General features: G+C 38.0%; 1 protein-coding gene across 3 annotated transcripts in view; it reads left to right on the top strand.

Moving 5' to 3' along the window:
• The window catches only part of TRPS1 (transcriptional repressor GATA binding 1), a 210,520-nt gene that overhangs the window by 53,604 nt on the left and 129,728 nt on the right, over positions 1–27,188 (top strand). For 2 of the 3 annotated variants that reach the window (XM_069005362.1, XM_069005363.1), the window contains 2 exons: positions 1,562–2,691; positions 10,520–11,123. In XM_069005362.1, the coding sequence (XP_068861463.1) occupies positions 1,562–2,691; positions 10,520–11,123 (1,734 nt within the window). The remainder of the gene's footprint in view (positions 1–1,561; positions 2,692–10,519; positions 11,124–27,188) is intronic. The other variant, XM_069005364.1, reaches the window with a different exon arrangement.

Here is a 27,188-nt window from a genome sequence, read left to right as displayed (position 1 = left end):
ATATCGTGGTTTAGTAACTCATTGCCTCACTATACATGCTTAATTCTGATGAGATACAAAGGATAGCATTTCCTTCTCTGAGCTAAATGGCTAAAAGGCATTTATATTATATACATTTAAAAATGTTTACATTTCATGCTCTCTGTATGTCTGAGTCTTTCCATTTGGTGTGACACTGAATGAGCAGTCATCACATTATCTTTGTGGCATAACTGTTGAGGAGGAGAAGAAAAATAATTACACCATTTGCCTGATGCATTAGAACTGAATCCTGCAGAAATGTAGTAATACACTTACTGCTTGGGAGAATGAAAATCAAACCCTGCAAGGCTGAATTTTATATTCCCTATAAGACATCTTCTGGGTGTAAAAATTGAGAATGTGTCACAAGGAAGCTTCCACCCATGTCTGCCCATGTGGTGTAGACTGGGTTGTGGCAGAGGAGTCAATGTCTGTGGATTTTGGGAATTATCTTCTGGATGCTGTACACTATTTGCTACTCAGGAAAAGAAGCTATGCAGTGGTGACATTTTTATCAAGAGATTCTTTATTTGGCCTTCAAACCAGTTGTACAGGAGCAGCAAATCTCCCCCTGATGTCAGGGGCAGGTGTGGTACACTCCTGGGAAGGCTTTAATAACATCAGCCCTGGAAGCCTTCTTCCCTTCCTGCAGAGCATTTTGCTCAGACATCATGAGAACAGTTAAGTAGACCTACCTTATTTTTTTGTGTGTGTAATTAGTGATGTCATGGACTTGGGTGTGGTAGTTTTCTTTACCACATGCCATTTTTCTGCTGTAGTTTTTCCATCCTTGTTTTACTAAATTGAGCTCTGTGCATGAGAGGAACAGAAGATTTCCTTGGAGAATGTCTGCAGTGAGTAATCCTTGAGAAAGCTGCCTTTTGTTTGAGACATAAGCCACTATGGCTTTGTGAAAAGGCATCCTGGTGGATACTGGATACTCCTGTAGGCATGATCTTTGTAAGAATTGGTCATACTCTGACGCAGCAAACTGAATATGTTATTTGAAGTTTAATTTTTGTTTGCTCGAATTTAAAAAGCAATTCTCTTTGACTGTAAAGCATGAAAATGATTAAAGCATCTAAGTCAAAAGACTGAGGGTCAGTTCTTTTCTTCCACACCTGGTATAGACTCCCAGGAAAGTCTGCTGTCAAAGGGTTCAGAGATATGGGAACTGATGACTGGATCTTCTATCAATGACATTATTCAGTGATATAGTGAAGGAAGGAACAGTCCTATCAGCACGAAGATCATCTTGTGTATGTGTGCTTCAGTCTCTGCAGATCAATATATTTGTTATTCATATGGAATATATATTGAGCTATGAGAAACATTTAAAAATATTCATCAACCAACGTTAAATATGTGAGGGCATATGTATGATATCTTACTATAGTAGTACAAATGAAAATGGTGGCGATGGTGAATAAAAGAGGCTTATGAATCAGTTGCTCTCTGTTTCTGTTTCCCCCCCTTCCCACTCCTTGCTATATGAATAAATCTACAGTGGAGCTAAAATGATCTTATTCTTTATTCACAGGTTACTTTAGGTGGAACCTTTATTGGAATTGGGCGGAAAACTCCAGATTGCCAAGGCAACACCAAGTACTTCCGCTGCAAATTCTGCAATTTCACCTACATGGGCAACTCTTCCACTGAACTAGAGCAACACTTCTTACAGACTCACCCAAACAAAATGAAAGCAGCCCTTCCCTCCTCTGATTCTGGTAAAACTTCAGAGAAAAACTCCAATAAATCCAGTCCTACTCTTCGACCATGTGATTCTGGAGACTTGGGGAAGTGGCAAGACAGAATCACTGTAAAAGCAGGAGATGATACGCCAGTTGGATATTCGGTGCCCATCAAGCCAATAGATTCCTCTAGACAAAATGGTACCGATACAACCAGTTACTACTGGTGTAAATTTTGCAGTTTCAGCTGTGAATCGTCCAGCTCTTTGAAACTATTAGAACATTACAGCAAACAGCATGGGGGAAGCCAGTCAGGAAGCCTTCACCCAGATCTGAATGATAAGCTTTCTAGGGGATCTGTCATTAACCAGAATGATCTAGCCAAAAATGCAGATGGGGAGTTAGTGACAAAGACAGAAAAGGGTGCGAGTGTGGCAAAAAAGAAAGACTTGAGTAGCAAAGGAGCAGAGGACAGCATGGTGACAAGCTACAACTGTCAGTTCTGTGACTTTAGGTACTCAAAGAGCCATGGCCCAGATGTAATAGTGGTGGGCCCACTTCTCCGTCACTATCAGCAGCTACACAACATTCATAAATGTACCATTAAGCACTGTCAGTTCTGTCCCCGAGGCCTCTGCAGCCCAGAAAAGCACCTTGGAGAAATTACTTACCCATTTGCTTGCAGAAAAAGTAATTGTTCCCACTGTGCTCTCTTGCTTTTGCACCTGTCTCCAGGGGTGACAGGAAGCTCTAGAGTCAAACACCAGTGCCATCAGTGCTCATTCTCCACTCCCGATGTGGACGTTCTCCTGCTCCACTATGAGAATGCACACGAAGGCCAAGCGTCTGATGTTAAACCAGAAACAAACGCCCTCCCAGGGGCAGAGGGGCCGCTGACACTCAAGGAGAACAAAGAACACTCATGTACCAAATGTGACTTTACCACCCAGGTGGAAGAAGAGATTTCCCGACACTACAGGTACAGTGAAGTTTCAAGTGATTAATGGTTGGAACCCAAACAAACAGCCCTCCCATAGTTTCTTAATTAAATGTCACCATTCCTCAAACATTTGAGGAAACTGGAAATCAAAATAAGAATGTATATAGATATAAATCTTTACAGCCAGAGTCCAATCCAACATCCACTTTGTTTTGGAAAACCACCAGCTAAGTTGGTGGATTTAATTATACATTTAAACCTGTGCAAAGGAGAGAGAAATCTGGATTGGTGTGCAGATGCTGAAGTTTCAGCACATTTGAGGTTTGGTCAGCCATTTTCCACCCAGAATCTTGTAGGTACTATAGGTACTATTTTAGTTTAGGCTTTTTCTGAGAAAGGTGGCATCTTCAGTCAGGGAGCACAAATGACTTTACTTTCCAAGATAGACTGTGAACCCTTTATGCTCCATAGCAGTGCTCCAATGTACTACCTTTTTGTAGTATTTTCCATTCCCAAGTCCAGCAATGTAATAATTAATTTGAGAGCATTCCACTGCTGTTTTGGTGTTCGTTTCTCACTGGGAGCAGACACTCTTTTGTCTGTTGATATCATTCCTCAAGATCCTTTTGCAGATGCTTATTTTCGTGTTGCTGGTTTACAGTGTCATTCTATTTATTTTAAGTGCTAATGTTCCTATTTGGAGGTGGACATGGCCAGTCTCCTGACTCAGTCTGACACAATGTCATAGTAGCAGCCAAGTCCCTGCTAAACTTCTTGGGTCAGTTCCTGGGCTGTTGTAAACTGGCAGTCCATTTTGCATCAGAGGAGGAGCTGGCTCCTAGACTTTGTAAAGAGCAACAGTTATGTGCCACTGCAAAAGCAATGTTAAATCTTAGAAAATCATGCTGAATATGTTAATAGTTAAGGCTAATGCGTCAACAACAACGGAAAACTTCAGTATCTATCTCATCTAAAAGATCTTTGTCTGGAAGCCAGCTAGAATGAAGACAAAAGAAGATGCATTTTCAAAGCTAAAGCTTTTTTAAAAGCTCAAGAAACTGTGCCACGTTTAATAGATTCCAAGACATCCAAAATTAACAAAGGCAGACTGGGGCATGATACTTTAATAGAGATTAAAGCTGGGGGCATCCAAATGTTGCCCAACAGAGGGCTGCATTGGCAATATATCAGGAGTCTATTTAGAAAAAAAAAAAAAAAAAGAGTAGATTGCTCATCTTTAATTTGGAGCTAGGGCCCACAGAGGATTCAGGTCCCAGCATGCAGTTCCCCATTTTTGATCCAAGTGGGCCTGAGGGATGTTGTGTGGATTAATTAGTTAATGTTTGTAAACTGCTTTGAAGATGAAAAGTGGTATCTAAGTTCCAAGCATTATTATAACAGCTTTGAGCCATGCTGAAGAACTCCATAGGCAGCACTTTGTCCGCTGCTGGGGCATGGCATGATCTTTTTTTAGTGGTTAAATAACTGGAAGATTGAAATGGCTCCTTTACTGAAAGAGCCCAACCTTTTATTTTGCTGTAGCTGGTAATTTAAGTTTTAACAAGCATGCCAAGTTAAGATCCTTTTTCCCAAGAAAGGAGAAGCCATGACTTTCAAAATTAAGTGCTAAGTCTAAGATGGGGTAGTTGTAGCTGCTCCTTCAGAGGGCTCAGCACCCTGCAGTTCTGGCTGTAGTCACAGGGAACTGCACTTTGGAAAATCAAGAGATACACTTTAAGCATTTTAGTTTCAAGTTGTTTGTCTAAGGCTATTTTGTTTAAAACACTCGAACAAGATATTCTGTTAACCCCAGTCTCTGACATTACTGAGTACTCTGAGGATGTTGTGTAATTAAAGCAAAGTACAATGTCCCCATAACTGCCAGCTTCTTTCCCTTTCTCCTGTACTTCTCCCTTGATAATTTGAATTTTGTTTCTTTTCTACTTGTACTGCTGCTGTTTTCCCCCACTGTGCATCGTTTTTGAAATCACATAAGTTAGTTCAGTTTGTGGTAGGTGCTCTGTAATGGTTAACACAGCAGGTTTTATTATTTTTCTATGTAAAACCTAGTTTTCACTCTGTCAAACTAAGACTTTTGAGACATTATAATGTCTATTTTTATTATTATTGTCAGGCCTTTTTTTTTAGTAGAAGTCTGGCATGTATCACATATGTGTTTTCTTTGCCTTTTTGTATTTTAGGAACTAAAGATAGAATAGTTCAGATTGTAAAAAGTCAAACGTCTATAAAATAGTAGCATTAATTGCTACACAGAAACATGCTAATGTAGTCAGCTTGCATCCAGCTGGGCTTCTCTGTTTCTTAATCAGAATTTGTCTCAATGCTTTTATGCCACACATTACGTACATCTGATGTATTTAAAATCCTGTACATGCGCATGTCTCTAAAACCTCTTCATTTATATAATAAGGAGCTGAATGGGTTCTAATAGTAAACATAATACTAAACATTAATGTGGTGGAAGAAAATGTTCTGCTGTTCACATATTCAGATTTAGCCTTGATAATCTGGAGTATCAGTGTTGGCTTTAGATGCTACTTACATATTTTGATTAATGTATTTTTTGTCTGCATTATTTTCATTTTTGAGTCATATGTCTGAACAACATGCTTAATTTATTTTATTATTTATTTTGCTTCCTTTTGGCTCTACATCTACAATTTCACTGTGTATTCCTAGCTAAAAAATTTTGTATGTCCCAGTGTTATTCCTTCGCAGCCATGTATTTGCAACAGTATTAGAATTTGCAAAAGCAGTATTTCCCAAGTTTTCTTTACAAAAATGTATACTTACACTTAGCACTCATTGAATATTTCTTGACATGATTATTTGGGAGCTGTTCAGTTAAATTTGAAGTCAATGAATCACACTGCATTTGAGTTTACTTGTATTTAAACCTCACAAAAATGTGCTTACTGAAATAAATCGCTAGAAGATTTATTTTCCTCCATTTTCCACTAATTTTGCTACTACTCATCTTCCATTATACCTCTGAGGAATCAGGTACTCTTTATGTTCATTGCGAAGCTTAGTTTTTTCTCAAAACTGTCTGGTATTCTCATGAGCCAGAAGATGCCAACACTTTCAATTTAGATAAAAATCAAACTGAGTATTTGGGCAAATTTTGCATGTTGTTTCACTTAGTCTAGAGATTATTTTCCTGCTTGTTCCAAAATAATTAATTTTGATTGATTTTTTAAAATCAAAGTGGCTTCTTGCAGACGTGCCTCTTTTTTTTTTTTTTAATTTTGGTAAAACGTGAGAAAACAATGCAGTTTTTGGAAATTTTTTCAAAACAATGCATTTTTGCAAAAGGTAGAAATTTTCATGTAAAACCTTATTTGACAGAAAGCATTTGATCAGTGCTCGTTATAATTAGAAATGCTATGCGGAAAAGTCTTCAAAACTTTTTAAAAAGAAGGTAGGATAGTGATTCATTAAACTACAAAATATAATATGAAAATATAAAGACTCAATTGAAATAAAAGCTTTGGCAATAGTGTAGAATCATTTTTCTAATAAATTATTTTGAAAATGTGGATGACATCAGTTATGAAAGGTTCTCTTAAGAAATTAATTTTGAGTTAATTAAATAATTCCTTACCTCTCAAAGAGAAAGGAGGTGGGGGGGCAAAAGGCAAAGGGGTGCTTGGGGGTTATGTCTTCCCAGCACCCAGGCTGCAGCTCAGGGGTGGGGTGTTGGGGACAGGGCTCTTGGGACTGAACCTCAGACTCTCTGGCAGAAGAAGCCAGAGCAAGGTCTCAGATGTGCAGATTATGGAAATGTGGCACCTTTGGGACACTTCCCCCAGAGAAGAAACTCGGGGCAAAAATGTAAATTGAGGCCCACCGGTTCCCGGTTTTACAGCAGAGCAGAAGCCTTCACTCGGTGAACAATAGCAGCAGCTATGAGGGCCTTTTCCAGCCTCCTGACACCTTAATTCACTGCTCTGAACTTGTTTGCTCTTGCCAATGGCTTTTGCTCTCCTTTGATCTCAGTCTTGCTCTCCACTCTGCCCTGTCTCCTCTCCTTTCTAACACTACACTGAATTTTCTTGCTTGCTTTGCTTGCCGTCTTTTCTTCTGGATATTTTCCTTCCCCACAAGCTTGAGTGGAGCATCCATCCAAAAAGTTAACATTCTTATAAACCTGTTTCTTCATGAGAAATGATAGTAATTATTATATTCATAATTAAAATAAAACATGCGAAAAAATGGAAGTGATATGACAGCCATACCTTCTTCCAGAATATTTTCTATGCCCTAGAGCCTAGGACTGTCTTCAGGTAATTAAAAAAAAATTACTTGTTTTGTAGAGGATGGTGTTTTGTAATACTTCAGACTAGTTAGAAGTATGTCAACAAGACTTAATTAACAACTAGCTAGTGTTGGGAGTATTGCAGCCTGTTAGGAAGTTCAAATAAAGAACATTAAATCCATAAAAAACCCCAACCCTCTAATCTCTCCAACTTCAAGATTTTGCGAGGGAAAATCCTTGTATTTTACAGCACCCAATTCTTGTATCTTACAGCACCGAATTCAATTACTTTTCAGTACAAATAATGATAAGATTTTTTAAATTCTCAGAACATAACTGTGTAGCAAAGGTTTTGCCTGAATTTCTTGATATTTAATCTTGGGATTGGGCCATAAATATTTCAATGTCCACAAATAGTCAGGTCTTTGCTTTATTTTGTAGTGAAAATAATAATGTTAAGTGACATCAGTGGGTGGGATGACATTGCCAGCCCAGTGCCATATTGCAGAGAATGGCAGTTTATGGCTTGAACCTGCTGTTAGTTTGCTTGACAGCTGTATAGACAATAACATAGAAGGGAGAGTGCTGTTTCCTTCTTCGTTTACATCACTTTCTTCCATAGCAAGATTTTCCTCTTCTTAGAGTAGCTCTGTACCAACACACAGTATTGCACCAGACAAATTCAGAGTTTCAGATGGTATAGCTGTAGGTTTTCAGATGTAGTTTAGCTGTAAAGTGTAACTTTGAAGTAATGCACAGGAGTGCTTCTTGTGTACTTTGCAAATTGGAATTTTAAAAATTCTGTTGCTTAGCCTTGAAGATCTTTGTACACAACTCTAGATGTAACTTTTGCTTTTAGAAACATAGAGTAGGCTTAAATTCTAGTAAAAGAGAAATCAAACATGGCCAGTTTGTTTCCCTGCTTGCTGTCAGGGTAGACTGAAAACTGAGAAGAAAACATTTTCTTTTTATGCCTTGTTCTGGGAAAGAATAAGTTTCCAACTTTCAAAAGTTCTCTAATAGCTGATGATAGTTACTATTTTATTATTTGGGACTGTGACTTGCATTGGACAGTTCCAAACTTTAGCTTACGTTTTGGAGCTTGGGGATAGAATAATACACAGGACAAACCCATGTGAAGTATGAAGATTTATAATGTTGATGGCAGATTTTTAATGTGTACTGGAAAAGTGTATGTTCTGAAACAAAAAGCCTGTTGGATTACTATCTACTGAAGTATGTCTTCATTTTTTCCATATCACAGTGCTTATCACAGTCTCATAGAAGAATAAAGGAATGCTTATATGACTGTCTTTGAACCAATTAGAAATAATTTAAATTAACAGACTTTTAATGTAAAAAAGGTGATTTTAGCTGGGCCTCAGCCATGTAGTTACAACTGCATCTAATATTCAGCATTTATTTGTGTCCTCATAAGTGTGGTGTATATGGCTGCTGATCAAAAACATTTAGCCAGTGTGGAATGGAAAATTAAAAAAAGACAAGTTCGGCAGAAAAAGATCAGCTGTTTGGAGGTGTGATATCTGTAGATGAGAGCCAAGTTAGGAAGGGGGTTAGCTATTGAAATAGCCAAGTTAAACAAGAGACACTTAGGGCTAAGTAGCGTCCCAAAGGATTGATAAACTTTCACATGGGGAGTGTATGTGGTTGAGCCATTAGCCCCAAATGGTGTCTTGTTTAGCTTGGCTTTTAAGACAACTAGCCCCTGTCTAACTTGGACTTCTCTGATGGTATCCCACCTTTACAGGGCTGACCCTCTTTATAACTTGGCTTTTTGTATTTATAAAATAGTTTTGATCAGATAGCACTTTTTTTTTTTTTGGTTCAGAAGAGAATTAAGCTTGGTTTAGAAAAATTAAGTTGCAAGAGAGAGTATATTAGTGTCGCATTGAGAGACAAGCTGATTTTAATAAAACACAATTGTAGAATGAAGGAAAAGGAACACAGCCAGAACAGGATTTTAACCCACAGCTTGCTCTCTCACAAGTAGATTTTGTTGCCATAAGGCCGTGTGGAGAATAACTGAATCTATTTTTTGCATAATGGAACAAGCTCATCTAGTCCCTTAAAATGAATATAAATACAGAAAATGACAAAAAGAAAACTGATACTGCACAAGGGCTGAAAAGCTTGAGTCCAAATGTGTACTCATGTCTGTGTGCTGACACAACTGCAAGAAAATCAGACAATATAAATAACATATGGTTTGTTTTTCCAACAAACGGAGAGAAGGAGGACAAGGGGGTTTAATAAGTTTGGCAAGTTGTCCCTTCTAAACTATCGTAGTCTAAAAGGGACATTTTGTGTATCATTCCAATTCTACAGATGCACCAAGGGCCAAATCCTGCTCTTACTGAAGTCAGTGGGAGTTTTGCCATCAACTTCACTGAGACAAAGATTCGGCCTTAAAATAATTAATTCTAACAATTGGAGTTGTCAGGGCAGTAACAGATTTCTCATACAAGTTTTGTCCAGTGTGGATAGTGAAAGGCTCATTTTTTTTAGGTTGGCTAAAGGCACTGTTGTGACTTTGAATACCTGGGGTGTGGATGTGTGAGCATGTCTGCAGGGAGAAGCTCTTGTAGAGTTCTGTACATTTTGCAGGGCAGGGATGATATTTTGCTCTGCATTGGTAGGATGCTGGGCACAGTGGGGCCCGGAGCCTGATGAAGGGCTCTGACCACTCCTGGACTGTAAATAATTATTCATAATGGCGTTAGAGAACTCATAAACAGTGTTCTGTTCCTATGATAGATACAGTAAGTGGGTAACATGTTGTTCTCATGTAGCAACATATGCTTTACATAATTTAGTAATGCAGTACTTTTTATAGGCTTTTAGAGTAAAAACAGGAAGGCGTGTTATTCCACACTGCTCCACAGCTCCTACCAAAGAATTTCTGTATGTGACAGGAAATGCAGTTCGCGGCGACACAGCCTGTGCTTTTTCTTTTAGAACAGCATCTTTTTAAGTTGTGTTAAAATGTCTGCAGAAAACCAAACACTACTGTCTGTTGTGTAAAACCTTCTGTCCTTCAGTGTATTCTTATCCATAAGTTAACCAGAGCTCCATTCAAAATCATCTTTGTCAAGCAAAAATATATGGAATTGGTGGAAAGTAAAGGACTTTTTAAAACAGTTTAACTTTCTAACATATATCTGTATTATATGAAGTGGGTTTTTTTTAATAACAAGAGAACTATCCTCTTCTATTTGATTTTGTTTGAAAAATACATTTTTTTTTAGTGTTTCTGCTGCAGTAGAGAGTGAGAAGTGTATTGCAGAAAACTGAAGAGGAAAAACACAAAATCCCGGTGAAAATGTTATGAAGTTTAGAATAAGGCAGTGGAATGTGAAGGCACGATAAGAGGCCATTGCAAGGCATGGGGGGAAAAATCAGCAGTATTTTTGCCCTGTTGTATAAGACACCAAAGTAAACCTGCTTGCTTTATTTAGAGGGTCATAGTGTAAGTTTGATTTATTTTCTTAATCTTGGTAGGTAAAACCACTGTGAGAGGGAAGGCCAAGGGGTGACTCTCCTGTTAATCTGCTTCTTGTTTTCTTCCAGGCGAGTACACAACTGCTACAAATGCCGTCAGTGCAGCTTCACAGCTGTTGACACTCAGTCACTACTAGAGCACTTCAACACTGTGCACTGTCAGGAAATGGACATCACTACAGCCAATGGGGAGGACAGTCATGCCGTTTCGTCTATCAAGGAAGAGCCAAAAATTGACCTTAAGGTCTACAGTCTGATTAATCCAGATCCCAAAATAGGAGAGCCCATATCTGACAGCATAGTGAAGAGGGAAAAGATAGAAGATAAGGAAGTGCTCAAGGAGAAAGGCTGGACTGACAGTCCCAGTGATGATCTTCGCAATGTGTCCTGGAGAGGAACAGACATTTTGAGGGGGAGCCCATCATACACACAGACCAGTCTAGGCTTACTGACCCCAGTGTCTGTTGGTCAAGAGCAGCCAAAGCCTTTAAGGGATAGTCCAAATGTAGAAGCTGCCCATCTCGCGAGGCCCATTTATGGCTTGGCAGTGGAGAGCAAGGGTTTCCTGCAGGGTGTCCCAGCCGGAGCAGCAGAGAAAGCCGGGCAGCTCACCCAGCCCTACTCTGGATCCGGGGATGGCAAGGCAAAGGACGAATCCCAGTCCTTATTACGGGTAGGAAACTTTTTTCCCCCTCTTGCTCTTTATTATTGCATATGTGTTATGTTTGATTGGCCATGCAAATGTGGTTGGGGTTCTTTTAGTGCATGGAAACAAAAAAAAAAAGTCAAGGAAAGACTTGAATTTGTAGAGCCAAACTGGCAGGTGAATTTACCAAGGTGTTCACATAAAGCAATCTATATATTGATGTAGTATTAGTAAGCTTCTGCTATCGCTATTTAGCTCTGATTGAATTTTGTTTAATCATCCCTGCTAATTGTGCAGGTTGGTGATACATTTGAGGAAGGGAGGTTTAGAACCCCAGAAGGCTGCACATCTGTTACACTAAAACAACTAATCACCTCTTAAATTTTGTGGTGGTGTGACAGTTTGCACTCAAGCAGGATTTCATATTACTACATATCTTAGAACATGAAACGTGAGTTAAATATTAATAAAAAGTAACCTTTTTTTGTGAAGCAACGTAATTATATACAAATTTTGACACTTGTGTGGTTGCCTTGGAAGCAAAAGAAAAAGAAAAGGAAGGATCTCACATGATAAGAGAAGGCAAATATTTGTCACATCAAATAATTCCTATTTTTTTTTAAAAGAAAAGGATCTATATACAAGGAACTTTCCCATCCATCAAGGTGTGTTTTTCCCACTGTAGAGTAAACTGAGGTTAGAAAAGCTCTCACATTCTGAGGAGCTGAACAGGGAGACAAATAAATGCTTTTCTCCTGAAGTCATCACATGTTTTCAGGAGCAGGTCTCTATCTGAATTCATAGCTACTTGCCACAGGAGCAGTCAGTCTGCAGACAAAGCTCTGAATGGAAGTGATGATCTGCTGGTTTCCTTTATTGTCTTTTGTAGCAGCATTTATAACCATAGCATCCATTAGTGTAACACATCAGAAAAAGACAAAAAGGAAGATAAATGTTTTATTCCATGGTCTGCTAAGATTATACACAGGTTTATCTGTCTCTGTACATATAGGTGTCTTCAAAGATATTTTAAATGCAGTTAGTGGTGTTAAAAATATTGCACATATTCTAATTATCAAATAGAGTGTCTGTAATTTAAACCCTGCATGCAATTTAGGGGGACCACAAACTTTTGTACCTTAGTTATTGTTCTCGGATTTCAAGTGTATGAAAAGCAGTTACAGTATGACAGGTATGTTGCTGGGTGTGTGCTCACTGTGGATGGCAATATTATATTTCTCTCCTCCATTAGGAAATATGTATTAAAATACTTAAATAAACCCAGGCAGCAGTGGAATTCATGCTGTACATATGATGTTAGTTACATCCCACTTCAGTTCTTGTACTGGGTCTTAGCCATGTGCAGACAGGTTGGCCAGAGGAGCCATTTAAATTGTGGTTTATCAAAATACAAATAATTTTAATTTATTTTTTGACTGCCAGAGGAGGAAAGACAACTAAACAAGAATTTGCAAAGGGACACTATAGTATGCAGAATCAGCTCTTAAAGGTCTTAATTTGGTTGGTAGCTGGATCGAAAATCTTAGGAAGCATTAGAATAAGGCCATTATATTACCTGTTTTAGCCACTGCTGAATGTAGAATGGGAAACTGTAGGCTGACTGCTTCCTATGCCCTTTTTAAAAATAAGTTCAGATGCTTTTTTAAAGCCTTTACACAAAACCACTTTTTTATACTTTTTTTTCATTAGTACTTTATCAATTTGGAAATAGTTTCATCACTTCTGGGTATGAAAAACCTGTCTCTTCCATACTTTTCTGAAAAAAAAGTCTTACTTTTGTGTAGTAACAGTGCATATAAATTAGTTCCTTGCATTTTAAAATGTGCACAGCCCTCCTTTTCTTTTATGTTCTGTAATGATATATTAGCAGATTATGTCTATAGGGACTCATAAAACCATATCAACATCGTTGAACAGGAATTAATTTTGTGTACACCTTCAGCTGCCATGCTCTTTGAACTCTGTTGTGCCAAGGACTTGTTTGTCTGGGTCTTTTCCTTAGTGATAATATTTGAATTTTCACTTTTCTTTGAAAATTGGACAAGTTGCTTTTGTCAGCTTGAAATATTTTTTAAAAAGTGGGGGAAAGGAGGTTAACTTTTTTCATCTGCTGAACAGACTCCCTAATCTTACATTTTTCATCATGATTGATAGATAGAGAAAACAAGGAGAATTGAAACTTCTTGAAGGTAAGGGGTGATCTGAAGGAGATGTGGGAGTGTGATTCTGTGAGTGATATTAGTTTCATCTTCCTCTCAATCTGTGAAAAAGATCACAGAAACCCAACTCCTTTAATTTGCTCTTGATTTAGTTTTCTGCAGACAGAGTTAGGGTATGCAGTACTGGAGCCATAAATAAGAAGGCAAAGTGATGGTCAGCTTGACCATTGGGATCTTAGTGTTAAGGATTATCTGACATACAGATACGTATGCCTGGAAGCTCAGTTGGCCCAGAGAGAAATAAAAATTGTTCAGAAAAGAACTTACCATCCATTCCTGAAAAAGCTAATTTTTGTAATCCTCTGAAATAAAAAAATACACTGTACTGTTAAGCAAATCTCTCATTATTGTCTACTTTTGGCTACATTTATTTTTCTAATGTGAAATAGCTTGTAGGTGTAGCTAATGCTGTATAAAAGTTGGTCCTCTCTGAAAGCAAAGTGTTAAATCAATACATCCTTCTAGTATCATATAATGAATGCTTATGCAAAACACTGTATCCCAGGACGACTGGTGACTAGGAAACAAAACCTATAATAAAATCACTCTGAACACCTTCATTTTTTTCCCCCTGAAGATTGACACAGAGGAAGCCAAAAATTTGGGATTACTCAGTGAATAAACACTGAGAAATGGACTGAAGAAGAAAATCCCTAACACATCCCTTTGGTTGTACTGGCTATTTATAAAGTGCTTCTGCTTTTTACAAATGATTTGTAATGATTTGACAGTAGCAGCAATACCATGTGCTTTTAATTTTTTATGTTCCTGATGATGGGAGGAAGGGAAGGTGGAAATCAGATTTTTTCACATTTTTTCATATAGATAGAGGTTGATACTGCAAATTTAGGAGCGATTAGCATTTTGGTAAAATATCAGAGATAATACAAATAACTGGAGAAGGGGTGAAAATACACTATGGCCCACAGAAATTCCTAATGCTTACAGGATAATTAATTTTTGGAAATCGCTTGGGGTAATTTTTGGATGTAGTCTAAGCCATTTATATGCTGTTTCTTGCATTCCTTCCATACATGATGGCCATGGTCCCTCCCCAGACTCTGTGCTACAGTAGATTATTTGTGGGAGTCATTGGGTTAAGATTTCTGTTATTTTTAGAAGCTAAAAAACTGAATTGCTTGTGACTGTTGGGAGCTGGAGATGGTGCAAACACATATGTGCAGTGGATGCACCTTTTTCCCTGAGAATGCTTCCAAGCTTTGTGTGTGTAACAGAATCTTTCTCAGGGGCTTGGTACACTTCTGTGAATAGCTTTAATTTCTTTTTCTTATTAAAATATTTCCAGCAGCTGTACTTACAACGGATTGGTATGTTTTGCAAATAGGAATTACCAAAAATGTACCTCAGTGTGGTACAATGTGGACATTATTTCTGCTCTTCCTTAGAGTAGCTGATTTTCTAGTTTAAAGATTTGTTGATACTGGAAGGTCTATTGAGATGCAAAAATGTTCCTTTTTTTGGGTGGCACATTGGCAGCCAGCAGACTCCAGGCCAGGCAGATTGTTTAATGCTTTGACAGCGCAGATCTTGGACAGCAGGAAGTTTTTGCTAAACTGATTTTAAATGAAGTGTCCTGTTTTGGTGCGTATGGACACTGCAGAATAAAGTTTGCCACAAAATGGGGAATTGTAGCCTGAGCCTTCAAACCTACACACAGACCTAGTTAGCCCACCTAAAGGTTTTGGTATAGACATAGTAGTTTAGTCAACAGAGATGCAGAATAACACAGGTCAGTGGGTCTGTCCTCTGGGGCTACATGGACCTGCAGACAGCAAGGAGAATACTTTGTGTATTAATCATAGTTCATGGAGGGATTTGTATACTGTCAAAGTGAGACAGATTGTTACATTATTGCAGAAGTAGTGTGGATTTTTATCAAAAGCATACTGCAGGCTGTAATGTTAAATATCTGTCTGAGGTTATGTTAACCTTTGCTATGAGCTTTTTATATGGGGCAAAGGATAAAACTGACTCTTCTATTAAACTGAGATTATTTTGCACCATAATGATCAGACTGTTTACACACTACAGGAAATCACAGCATTTGAAAAAAGTTTTCGTTTACTTTAAAAAGAGATTTTTTTTTTTTGTCTGCGATATTTGCTCTTGTGGTATTTCATATGGTGTTCTGGCTAAAGCTGGTCATACAGCTTTAAATTTGGGGGAGACAGGGAATTAGAAAAAGTTATTTCCCCTCTCCCTGTTTTGCATTCTCCTGTGTGGGTGACTGACAGAGCTAATTATATGTAGATTTAATAGTTTTTTTCCAAACTATTAAATCTATATATAATTGATTTAATATCAGTGTAGTAAATATCAGACACAATTCCTAGTGGCAAAACATCATTTCTCCTATTATCAAGTACTGACTCCTGGTATCCACAGAGCTGGATACCAGATAGCTGCAAAGCAGTGGAACTGCTGAGCTGTCCTTTGTGCTTTCCAAAAGACTTCTCTAAGCACATACAATTCTTGGCTAGAAGGATTACATACATTTGAGGTAAAACCTGCCTCTCTGATGTTGGTAGAAATATTGCTGCTGCTGCTGCCTTTACCGAGAGAACAAGAAGCAGCATGAGAAGGTTCAAGCACGCGGAGTGGGATCTTCATTTAAATGTGATTTTTCAGTGGCCACTCCAGGGTGACAGGTGGAAGTTTTTGTGTTCTTTGGCATTGTGTCCCATTTCCACCTTCTCATAGTAGCATCTTAATGGTATATCTACAGAATTAAGTTTAATGCATATAATTGCATCACACTTCTTAGATTTAAGTTGGTGTAAGTCTTGGGTACTGCATCTCATCCCTAAGCAACTTCAGGAAAGAAAAAGCAGCCCTTTAAACAAGAAACATCTAAAATAGTTTCTCTGTAGCTGCATCTCATTTTTTTCCCATTTCCTCTGACTCTGTTAGAGATCTTTCAGGAAGTATTTATAGTCAAGGCCATTCATTGCCATACGGGTCCTTTAATTAGCTGAGGGGAACTCAGCAGGCACTGTGTCTTACTAATGCACAGAGCTCTGGAAGGTCAGAGAGCTGACAAAGTCTTTCATTTTTTTTTAAAGCACCTGTTTCTACAAGTCTCTGCCTGGGGAGTCAGTGGGCTACTTTTTTACATTTAACTACATCCTGGAAAATGGCAAGAATCCTCCAACAAGGAAAATGAGAAAATAAAGTTAGTACTTGAAGATAAATAGTTTTGAAGCATTGTGTTGACTGTGCAAAACGGGCTGGTAAAATCCATATTCTGGTGAAGGGCTCAGGAATGAAGCTAAAGTAACTTTCTGAAGGTTTTCAAGTAGTTTAGAAACAAACATGTACTTGGCTTCTTTTAGTAACTACTGGAACCAAACCCATAAGAAATTGAATGTTTTGCATTACTCATCCTGACAGTGGATCAGATAGGACTAGAAAGTAACTTTTAGAAAAATGTTAACCTGCCCAATGAAAGGCATGTTTCTGGTTTTTGTGTGGGGTGTGTCTGTCATGTGGTGAGACAACCCCACCTCATCCATGTTTACCCACTCGGCAGGGCATAGGGTTTTTTCTTTTCCTTCTTTCTTTTTTTTTTTTTTTTTTGGTCTCCCTTTTACGAAATGTGGTTTGGAAGAGAATTAAGTGATAAAATCATTATTTGGGTGGGGCACCGTAATAATGCGAAAGGGCAGCAGCTGCGTCAAAATCCTTGATGAAAAGGTGAATCAGTATGTGGAACAAAGGGCTGGGAAGATGGGTAAGGGCCCCCAGGCCGTTGGGTAAGCAGCAGGGTTTATTGAAGTTGCTATGATCAATAACAATGATTCAAACAGGGAGAACCAAGATAATTCTTGATTTAAAACAAGCTGCTGCATTTGGATAGATGAGATCGAAATGCAGATGAGAGCAAAAGAGTTCTTTCTTGTATTGAACTGTGGGGCCAAAACAGATGGACAATCAGTGTCACATGAAATTAGCTCAATTTTATATGCTCCTTCCTAATTCAGGTGGGAGGAGCTCTCTTTTGCTCTCTCTGGTCTGGTATTTGATGTCCTGGTGTAGGGTGAGAGCGAGAAGTGTCTGTGCACTGTTTTGACGTGCCTGCACCTGGGCTTGGTTTGCTGGGTGAAGATAATCTGATGTATGTGGCAGCTGCTCTGTGCCATCACTGCCATGGGGAGAGGCAGTATCGGACTCGGCATGAGGGTGGGAGTATCCTTGGTTCCTTGGCACACTGCTCCTTGGCCACCCCCACTGCTCTGGCCTGGATGGCGGTCTGGGCACAGAGGGGACTCCTGACACTGTCCCCTGGCCTGAACAGGAGCCCTTCAGTGCACTGCAGGTCAAGCCAGGCCTCCCTTGCCCTGGGCTGGGGCCTGTAGCTCTCCCTCCCGGCTCAGCCCCTCTGTGCCATGGAGCTGCCCATGTTGGCACTGGGACCAGCCCAGTCCCACAGCCCCTGTTCGTGCCTCTTGCCCCGAACTGGGCACATGCAGTGAGGCAATGCTTTTCTTGTAGGTATGACTGGTATGGTTAGCAGATAGTGTTTTTAGCATCTTCAAGTACATTCCTGATGGGTTTTTTAAATTTTAAATTGTACTGACAGTGACTGCAGCTTGGTTAAAGCATCCATGTGTGGGGCATAACTGTGGGCATTGCAAAGGCCAACAGTGCAGCAGCAGCTCCCTCCAGTCTAAACAGTTCACAGAACTGTCAATGGGGAGCCTTGTTTAAAATGGGAAGTAAGTAAATGGAGCTTCTTGCATAATGACTAAATTAAAGAATTAGTTGAGCTTTACCAAAGTTTTGAAAAGTTAAGTGCAACTATAACCATTATACAGCTCTATTATTATTCTGTATTGCCAGTAATACTTAGCAATAGATGTATACCTGAAGTGAAATGGAAGCTTCAATTCTATTTAGAAACTAAGGATAATCTTTGCCAAACTGGATCCAATAAGAAGCACACATTCATGCTTGAGGACAGAACTTGCTGCTAACATGTAGATTTTCAATGGAAAATTAAATTTCACAGATGAATGCAGGCAAGGACTGTACATAATTCCATTTTTGCCTGAAGTACCATGGTGCTGAACAGCGAAAATCTATGTGAAGATACCTCTAGCATCTGGAAGTGCAGAGCTGCTTTCTGTACTGAATTTCAGATGATCCTCTAGATGTATTTGGTAATTAAAAGACATAATAAATACACTCTTTTAGAGGAGGGATCTTACAACAGCAAATAAATGTTTAATTTATTGGACTAAAAAGGGAGCATTGTAGTTATAATTGATTTGAAGGAATCCAGATGCTATCCACATCCGAACAAATTCAAAATGCTAAGGATTTATAAAGAGGTTTATGAATAAATGGTGCACATACATGCTGTGATTTTTGTCATGGGGGTATCTAGGGCTGATAATAGAGCCAGTTAAAAACAACTATGGAAAATAGCTATTAGATGAACAGATGTGTGCTGAAACAGAAATATGCATATATATGTGTGTGCATGTGTGTGTGCAAGATATGAAAAAGGTTTTCTGGAATGTCTTTTGTTACCTTGGCACTCCTCAGAATATGCATATGGTCACCTTGGAACTAGTCTTAATTTTCAGGTCTCTAATGTAGCCCAATTGATTTAGTGAACAATTTCCTGCTTAATATAATTAATTTGCTTCTTCCACCAAGTTCTGTTTTTGAAATGAGGCTTTACAGGGGCTAAATGGTTCTTGCTGATGTTTTTCTAAGCATATTTTTTAGTAGCATATATGTGTATTTTAGAAAATATTACAGTCTTTGTTGTGGTGATATAATCATATGTGTATGTAATATAAATCCATAAATACATGTATTCCTGTTGCACATTACATTATTTGGAGTTCAGATAGTATATATATTTTTAGCATAAAGATGAGAGGAGGAATATATTTTTTTGCGTTGTGTACAGTATTAGGTTTCTGAAACAAATGGAGTGGTGGCAGCCCAGGTTGTGCAGCACTTTGCAGGCAGCTTGTGAACAGGCTTGGAAATCTTTGCTGAGTCTGTGTATCCCTGGACTGCCTGAGATTTTAAAATCTCAGGTTGGTGAATCATGTTTGTCCTAGTTAGATGGTTAATTCCCTATGTCTTCTTGGCTGCTCTAGGCCATAGTTTCCTAATTCTGTCTGTAAAAAGGGAATTTCCCATCTAAAGGGCAAGAGTGAAGAGCGATGCGTTAAACTCTATTGTGCAACAGTACTATGATAGTCACACCAAGAAGAGCCTGATTCATAGGCATCCTGCATCGATATTCTCTGAGTGTGATGATGCAAACTTTGTCAAGCATACCAATGAAAGAACAAAAACTGAAAAAACAGATTTTTAATTTTAATTTTAACTTGGTTAAAATTTCTATTCTTTTCTTCAGTCTGGGGGCGGGTGGGGGAGGGAAGCCAAAGCAGGAATTTTGGAGCGAGACATTTGCATTTTTTGGTTGACTTTGACCTCGTTTTGGTTTATGTGCCTCTGATGTGTATGGTAGCAAACTGCACATTTTCACTTACGGAAAGAAGTCTTTTAACAATGGCTTACAGTGCAGTCTTTAATCATGTAAGTTGCCTCCAGCACTTGCTGAGAGTAAAATTCCATCCTCTTCATTTTCAGATGGGTTGTACTATCAGCTGTTTCTCCTTGCAAGACTGTCTGTGATTTGAAAATTGTGTTTAAATTAAAAAAAAGTGAGGAAAAAAGAGAAATAATCAGAACGTTTGTCAAGAAATTTGCTATGAATGGGAATGAGAAGCAATGCAAACAAGCTTGAAATGAGTTTTAATTCACATGTTATTCTGGGAGCCTACAATTTCTGGTGAGAAAATGGCATATTTTAGGTCTATTTCCTCCAGTTTTTGGCATGGAGCAATGGCTGTTTTGTTCAGTCAGATGTTCAAATGGGAATTTTGGATGCTTAGAACTAATTTTAGTAGGTGGGGGGCAAATTTATTATGATGCTACAAATAGAGTTTGATCACAGCTGCTCCATTGCAATTATAAAAATTGGCTGTGAATCACTTAAACTATATTTACTGGTTGCAAAAAAAAAAAAAAATAGTCTATACAAAACTGTCTTGTTGCCCATAAAGTTCTCAGTATCATCATTTATATACACAGTATTTTGAATTAGACTTGATCACGTTCCAGATTATTTTCATGCCTCTCTTCCCCTGTGCCCCAACAGTGATAATGTGCTCAAATGACTCTCCCATTCTTTCCAAGTTAGGGTGAATTTCTGAGCTTGTTCTGAAATTACAGTAAATCACACACAGACCTCTTAAGACTTATTAAAAAATGTTAGTAAGTTCACTGGAAGTTGGGCACTTCAAAGCTCTCGCTACTCCAGTCTGTACATGACTAAAAGGCTGTAGGGCAAACACCACAGGGTGAAAGCTTACAAATCAAAGCAAAACTTAATATACCGCTATTATCCCCTTTATAAGACATATGGAGAATAATATCTTTACATATTTATGAGGGTTTTTTTTCTGATAGTAATTGCTTTAATGTTCATGGATTTATGCTTTTGAGTTAGAAAATACTGAGTTATATTTTATATTTTTTCAATGTTTCATGGCAGCTCTTCTTCCAACCTAAAATGGATGTATTCCAGACCTGTTTAAAAGTTCTTATTGTGCAGAATAAATTTGGTCAACCTGTTTTTGAGAAAAGTGTTTTCTTCACAATTCAGTTACGGACTCATCTGTGGTGATTATTTTGACATTATTCCCTGCAACTGATAAAGAAAACAAAACATCTATAAAGCTCTCCACTGACAGCACAGTACCTGTTAGTGTATTACTGAAACACATTTATATTTGACTGAGGTATGCTAGAAACTTAAATATTTCCTTTTGTTTAAAATTCTCATAAATCCTACTTTATTCAGGGCTTGAATGGTGAGGAGATTTAATGGAAAATGTGATTAAAATCTTATAGGCTTCAAGGCTTGTAAATATCTTGGCACCTGCATATGTTTGTGTGCATTCATGTATATGGTTACTAATTTTAAATTAGGTTAAAAATTAGAATTAAATTTTAAAAATTATATTTATATTTAAATTAAGAGTGAAAAAAGGTTTTCATCTGAAAACAAAATTTCTGTAATTATTTAGCAAAATGGTTTGTAGGACAAATATTAATAATTTTTAAAGCAAAGAGTGTGTTACAACTTTACTGATTTTTCCATTACCCAGAATTATGTTCTGCTTAGCAGAAGTTTTAAATACATCTTTTAATCCCTTTAAGACTGTAGTCTTAATCATCACTTAATTGATTTGCTTTTGCCTTCTAATAGCGAGCTAAATGGTTGAAGGGTACAGGTCTTTGCAGTGGTTATCCATAACAACTATCATGTGTAATGTAGGGACCTCAAAAAATCAAGAGGACAGTTGATACCTGTTAAGCTTGGACCCTCAGTTTCTTGGTGTAAGCGACTCCTCACATTTTAATCAATCCTCGTGACCAACTTCATGTATCTCAGGAGAGGTGTTGCATTCAACTTCACTGCCCCAAGCTGGGGTTGATGTAGACCTCTAGAAAAAACTTTTCCTGAAATGCATTATTTCAGTGAGTAAATAGACAGTTTGGAGTTAAACCATAATCATTGCTTAAAGTATTTGAGGGCTTTCTTAGTGATACCCTCCTTAAGAGGTGAAGCGTAAGCCATTTTGGATATCAGTCCCCCAGGTGCATCACTGTTGGAAGGTAAGAACATTTTTTAAAACACTTAAGTTGAGAAATATTTTATCTGTGCTGGTTCTGTAAGTCCTTGGCAAAGAAAGTAATTTTTGCAAGCATTGGGAAATGAACTGGAACTCCATTCAGTAGTCCACACCAAAGGGCTCCCAAGTTCCTGGAGAGCTTCTGGATGTGCCTGCTGTTCTGCCTGGCTGTGAATGCCTGTAGACCCGTGCTGTCAGCTGTTTTTATCAGTATAGGTCTGCTTTCCCCTTTGCTTGGCCAGGTTGCAAAGAAAGTTCACTGAAACCACTCTTTCCTTGTCTTCTTTAGCTTGGTTTGGCTCTCTCTCCCCTCAATCTTATGTGGAACTCACAGTTTACTACAATACAAGCCATTAAAATTCTCCAGATTTGGAGCTGTCTTTTGAAAGAAATTTACCAAACCATTCATTTTGTTATAAAAACTGTCTAGGCTTTCTGATCTGCTTTTCCTAAAATATACATTGTCTGCATTGCAAATGGAGGCTTTCTGATGGGGAGAGATTAAGCAAAAATGTCTCAGTCTTGTTCTCAGTATCAGTGCTGTGCCATGGTTGGAGCCAGGGTGCTGGTCTGCAGTCTCTGCTCTGACAGGTTTGCTCTGGAATGCCTGCACACAAACGGCCCTTGCGATCTGATACCCGTCCGACCAAAAACATTCTCATGGCCTTGCTTGCTTTCATCAGCACCACTTAGTAAACCTCACCTAGTGGAAGGAGACATGTTGGAGCACAGCAGAAGAACAGAATGGGTGAAACTACAAATTGTTAGTCTGTTAAACACAGATTATGTCTTTGGGTACAATTCCATTAGCGACTGAATGAGTCTGGATGGGTAGTAGCTTGTGGAAGTATTTGTTATGACAAAACCAACTTTTCGTTAATAGACAAAGTTATCCTGTTTTCCTCTGTAGTCTGGCCAACTTCAAAATGTTTCAAACTAATTTCAGACTTGTAAAACACTGTCTATCAGATACAGACATATGGATTGAACTAGTAATTTGTTTGCCATCTGCTGATAAAGGAAGCAAGGCGTCTAAGTAGAAAATGAAGAATTCCCTCCCTCTCCCCCATTGGAATGTCATATGGTGCCTTTAGTAATTGTTTGTATTGACATTTATTTGATTGCTATGTAAAGTGTTACACTGCATTGACCTGAATCTGCTTTCAATCTCATAATAATGATTTTTTTTTATTTCCAAAATAACTGTAGTGATTTGAGCCTATAAATAATGTTGTTAGAAAATAACTCTCTTTAAATCTTAAAAGATGAATTGATAACCATAGTTTTTATTGTGGGAAACAGGAATCATATTCTTTTGCTTATAGAAAGAAAAAAAAACCTTTAATGTTACTAGCAAGGGTTAATTAAAATTGTATTTCCTTTTAGTCAGAATTTCCCCTTTCCTTCTGAAACTCCAGGAAAAACAATGCAATTCCCAACATAAAAACAAAAAATCTGACTAAACTTTTCTGGGTAGGGAAAAAGGGATACTTACTTTTCTGGATTATTGTCTGTCAGTCTTCTCTTACCAGCCCTGACAGCTTGTGCAGGTCCAGAGTTTGTCCCCCAGATTTTTTCCAAGGCTTAGCTGTGCTGGGGATAGCTATTTCACATAGGCCCTGGTTATCTCTGGAAATAGCAAGTCCTTAATGGAAGTTTAAGTATTTGCTCTTTTAGTTAATTCTTCCTATAGGTTTGTCCATTTTCATGAAGCATTTAGAGCTTCTCTGTTTAAAAGAGACATAGCAAGTACAAAATGCAGTAGCTTCTCAGTAGGCATACTGCTTTCATGGGTAATAAAATACAGTCTCAATCAGTGCTTAAATACATGGAACCTTGATTAGTTGAATAATAGTACTGCTTTCAGCCCTAGTTCTCTAACGTTTTCATATTGACAAGTGCTTTATTTTTCATTGATTACATTAATCTGTTTTGAACAGATAGTGCTAAAAATATTCACAAGCTATGTTCTTAAACATGAGTTATGTTTTCATAAAAATGTTACTGAACTGTTGATTTTCTTTAATAAAATAAGCTCATTTTTTTTTCTGCTGCTGTTGGATTATTAATTGTCAGAATGTATGAAAGAGTTTCTGTATGTGCTTTAAGTGAAAGTAATATGCAAAATCCCCAATTTTCCGATATACTGTTTTCTCTTTTGTAAATGTCTATGCTTTTCTTAAAATTGCTGTTTCTTTTAATGACTTGCAAAAATCTATGAACAATGCAGAAACTTCTCTTTTCTCAGCATGATTATATGCAGGTTCATTTGGAAAAGCTAAACAATTCCATAAATAACAGATCTTCAACGACCTAGAGTTAACTACCATTTTACATTTGGAATTGATATTTGCAGAAGGTTATTGCACCAGTAGGAACATCTTAACCAATGGACATTTGTTGCAGATATACATGCAGGAACTGGTAGCTGTGACAGCAAGAATTCTGCAAAGTAAAAGGAAAATTCAGATAGTTTTGACAAAGGAGGGGCTTAGGTAAATGCTCCTGTGAGGGCTCATGGGAGGCCTTAAGCCACAACAAGTACAACCACTTATTACTACACATTACTATATGGTTGGCCGCTTGCAAAACAGCTCCCTGCTGTTTTTTATGGCTTAAGGTGCATACAGTATGTGAAGTCTGTTTCTGTGTTGTGTTTCTATGCTGTGTTCACACTTATTCTAGATCTGCTCTGCATCTGATGGACCTGTTGGTTTTTGTTCTCATTTCATTTCACTGAAAACATTTTCCTTCTTGTAATTTTAATATTTACAGCACCGATTGGGAAACATACATCCAAAGTATTTTTATCCTTTCAAAGTTGTTGTTTTTTTTTTTTTTTTAAGAGGACTTATCATACTCTATAGTACCTGACAATTCCAATAGTTATAAAATGCTTGGAAACATGCAGTGCAGTTTATAAAATATGGGCATTTACAGTATGTTGACTACAGCAACAGAGTCAAATTACTGTTAATGAGATACTGCTTCACAATAATCAGGTGGATATCAGATATTTCATCTGGTGTTACCTACCAGAAACTGGTAAACTTGCTGTTGATGAGCATATTCACCTCAGGGTATTAAAAAGCTCTTCACAGATTAACATTTGTAAGTCCATGATGTAGTTTGTTAAACTGCCTCAGCAGGAGGTTGAGGGGATGATTAATGGGGTAGGAGGAGCCAAGTCCCTTCTCCTTGGCTGTATGATTTGGGACAAAACTGTATTTTGCGCTTCTGTAGATACAAACTTTTATTACACAGTAGCTTCCAAAGAACTCTGAGGTTTATGAATGTTGCTTTGGAAATACTGGATATGAGGTAGTTCGGAAACAGAAAGTTTATAAAAATAGCTGAAGTAATGTATGTCTACTATAGACATATCTCTTGTTCCTTAGAGCTGTTATTTTGCAGACCAGTTTGCCTTTGTGTGATGCTATCACACTTCTGACAAGCGCAAATGGTTTCAAAACCATTCATGTCAGGTCAAGATGGTAAGAACGGCAGATAGACATGAGAACTGTGACTGTATAAACAACATACATCCATCACCGGACTAACGCGGGTCCAGGGAAGTGGCAGCATCATTCTCACTGCTCAGATATTGCCAGCACGCTATTCCCCTCTTCCTAGCACAAGAGAATTGACTGCAACTATTTATTTTCAACACATGGTTGATAAGTTGTCTCTCTGTCTGTAGATCAGCTGTGCCTTGTTAGGGACTTCACTCATGAGCCCTGAGAATCTTGCTCAACCTTTCATCTCCCTGCCATGTAAGTGTGGTTTGTTAGAAATAACTGAGAAAAAATGTAAACTTGCTGAAATGACTACAAAGTCTATAGTCAGTGTCAAAGGAGAGAGGGGATGGATTGAATTGAGAGTGTATGCAAGAGATTAGTCTATGCCTTCTCAAGTAAATTCATAATATCCCTCTAGATGGAGAAAGAAAAACTTAGCAGTTGTATTTGCCCTTTGTGAAATATCTGAAGGGATATTTCAGCCTGACAATTCCTTGTGGTCTTGAGTTTTGTTTGTACCATGCAAAGGCATGACAGTGTGGTATTCCCAGCTCTGTATAAACCTAGAATATACCCATATGTTACACAACCCCCCCGACTACAGATATGTAGCATAAGCTGTATTTATATGAGTGAACCTACGTAGTTCAGATGAGAGGCTGTAGAGACACATGCAGCTAGTGGAAACGTAGCAATAACGGGAAGGATATTTGGGAGGGTTTGTGCTTTGTCAGCTTTAACCTTACTCTCTTGAGGATCCTGTTCAGCATTGCTTCAATGAATCCTGGGGAGTAAATGCTATTTATTTTTGCAGTTTTTAAAGGGTGAAGTCATAGCTCTCTGGTGAACGTGCTGTGATCCTTCTGTAGGTGTAAAAGCCATTTTTACATGGAGGAAAATCTAACCAGTTGTTGACATATTTGCAGACTGTAGATTGCTGTCAGTGGATTCAGGTGACCTTTAGCACTTAAGTCCACTTCACACTTGTTATTCAAGTGTGTCAATAGAAATTCTTACATGCCCATTTTTTTGAATGTGCCTACCAGTGCCTTCACTGAATCATACTTGTGCTGCTGCTACTGCTCTTTTCCTGCTGAACCAGGAAGACTCCACCTGGAGACCAGCTGAATTTTCAAAGTACTTATAGTGTCCATAGTCAGGATAGAATTATAAAAGAGTATGGATTTTTCTGTAGGATTTTTTGAAGTGGAACTGCATTCATTATCTTGCCCTTGTCAAAAGTGCTTCCACTGCTCTTGGTTTCTAAGTTATATCCCAGTTGTAAAGGGAGAGTTGTTTTCAATAGCTGTCATTGAGTGATCGCACACTTCAGCCTCCCATTTCTTCTTTCTGAACTGTTTAACTAATGAACAAAATTTTAAATATGCTTTATAAAACTGTATCATCAAAATTAGCCTTATGCAAACTTGGTCACTTGAAAAAAACCATCTGTTTAATCACCCAATAGTATTACTTTTTACATCAACTTGTAGATATGAAAGCATTATGGGAACATGTTAAAATAAATGGTATTTCCAAAGGGAAAGTCAAAATGGTGTGCCTTTTCTCCTCTTAGGATTTTCTGGA

The sequence above is a fragment of the Aphelocoma coerulescens genome, chromosome 2, assembly GCF_041296385.1.
Source record: "Aphelocoma coerulescens isolate FSJ_1873_10779 chromosome 2, UR_Acoe_1.0, whole genome shotgun sequence".
In the NCBI taxonomy this organism is placed as follows: Eukaryota; Metazoa; Chordata; class Aves; order Passeriformes; family Corvidae; genus Aphelocoma; species Aphelocoma coerulescens.
This window is presented reverse-complemented; position numbering and strand designations above follow the sequence as displayed.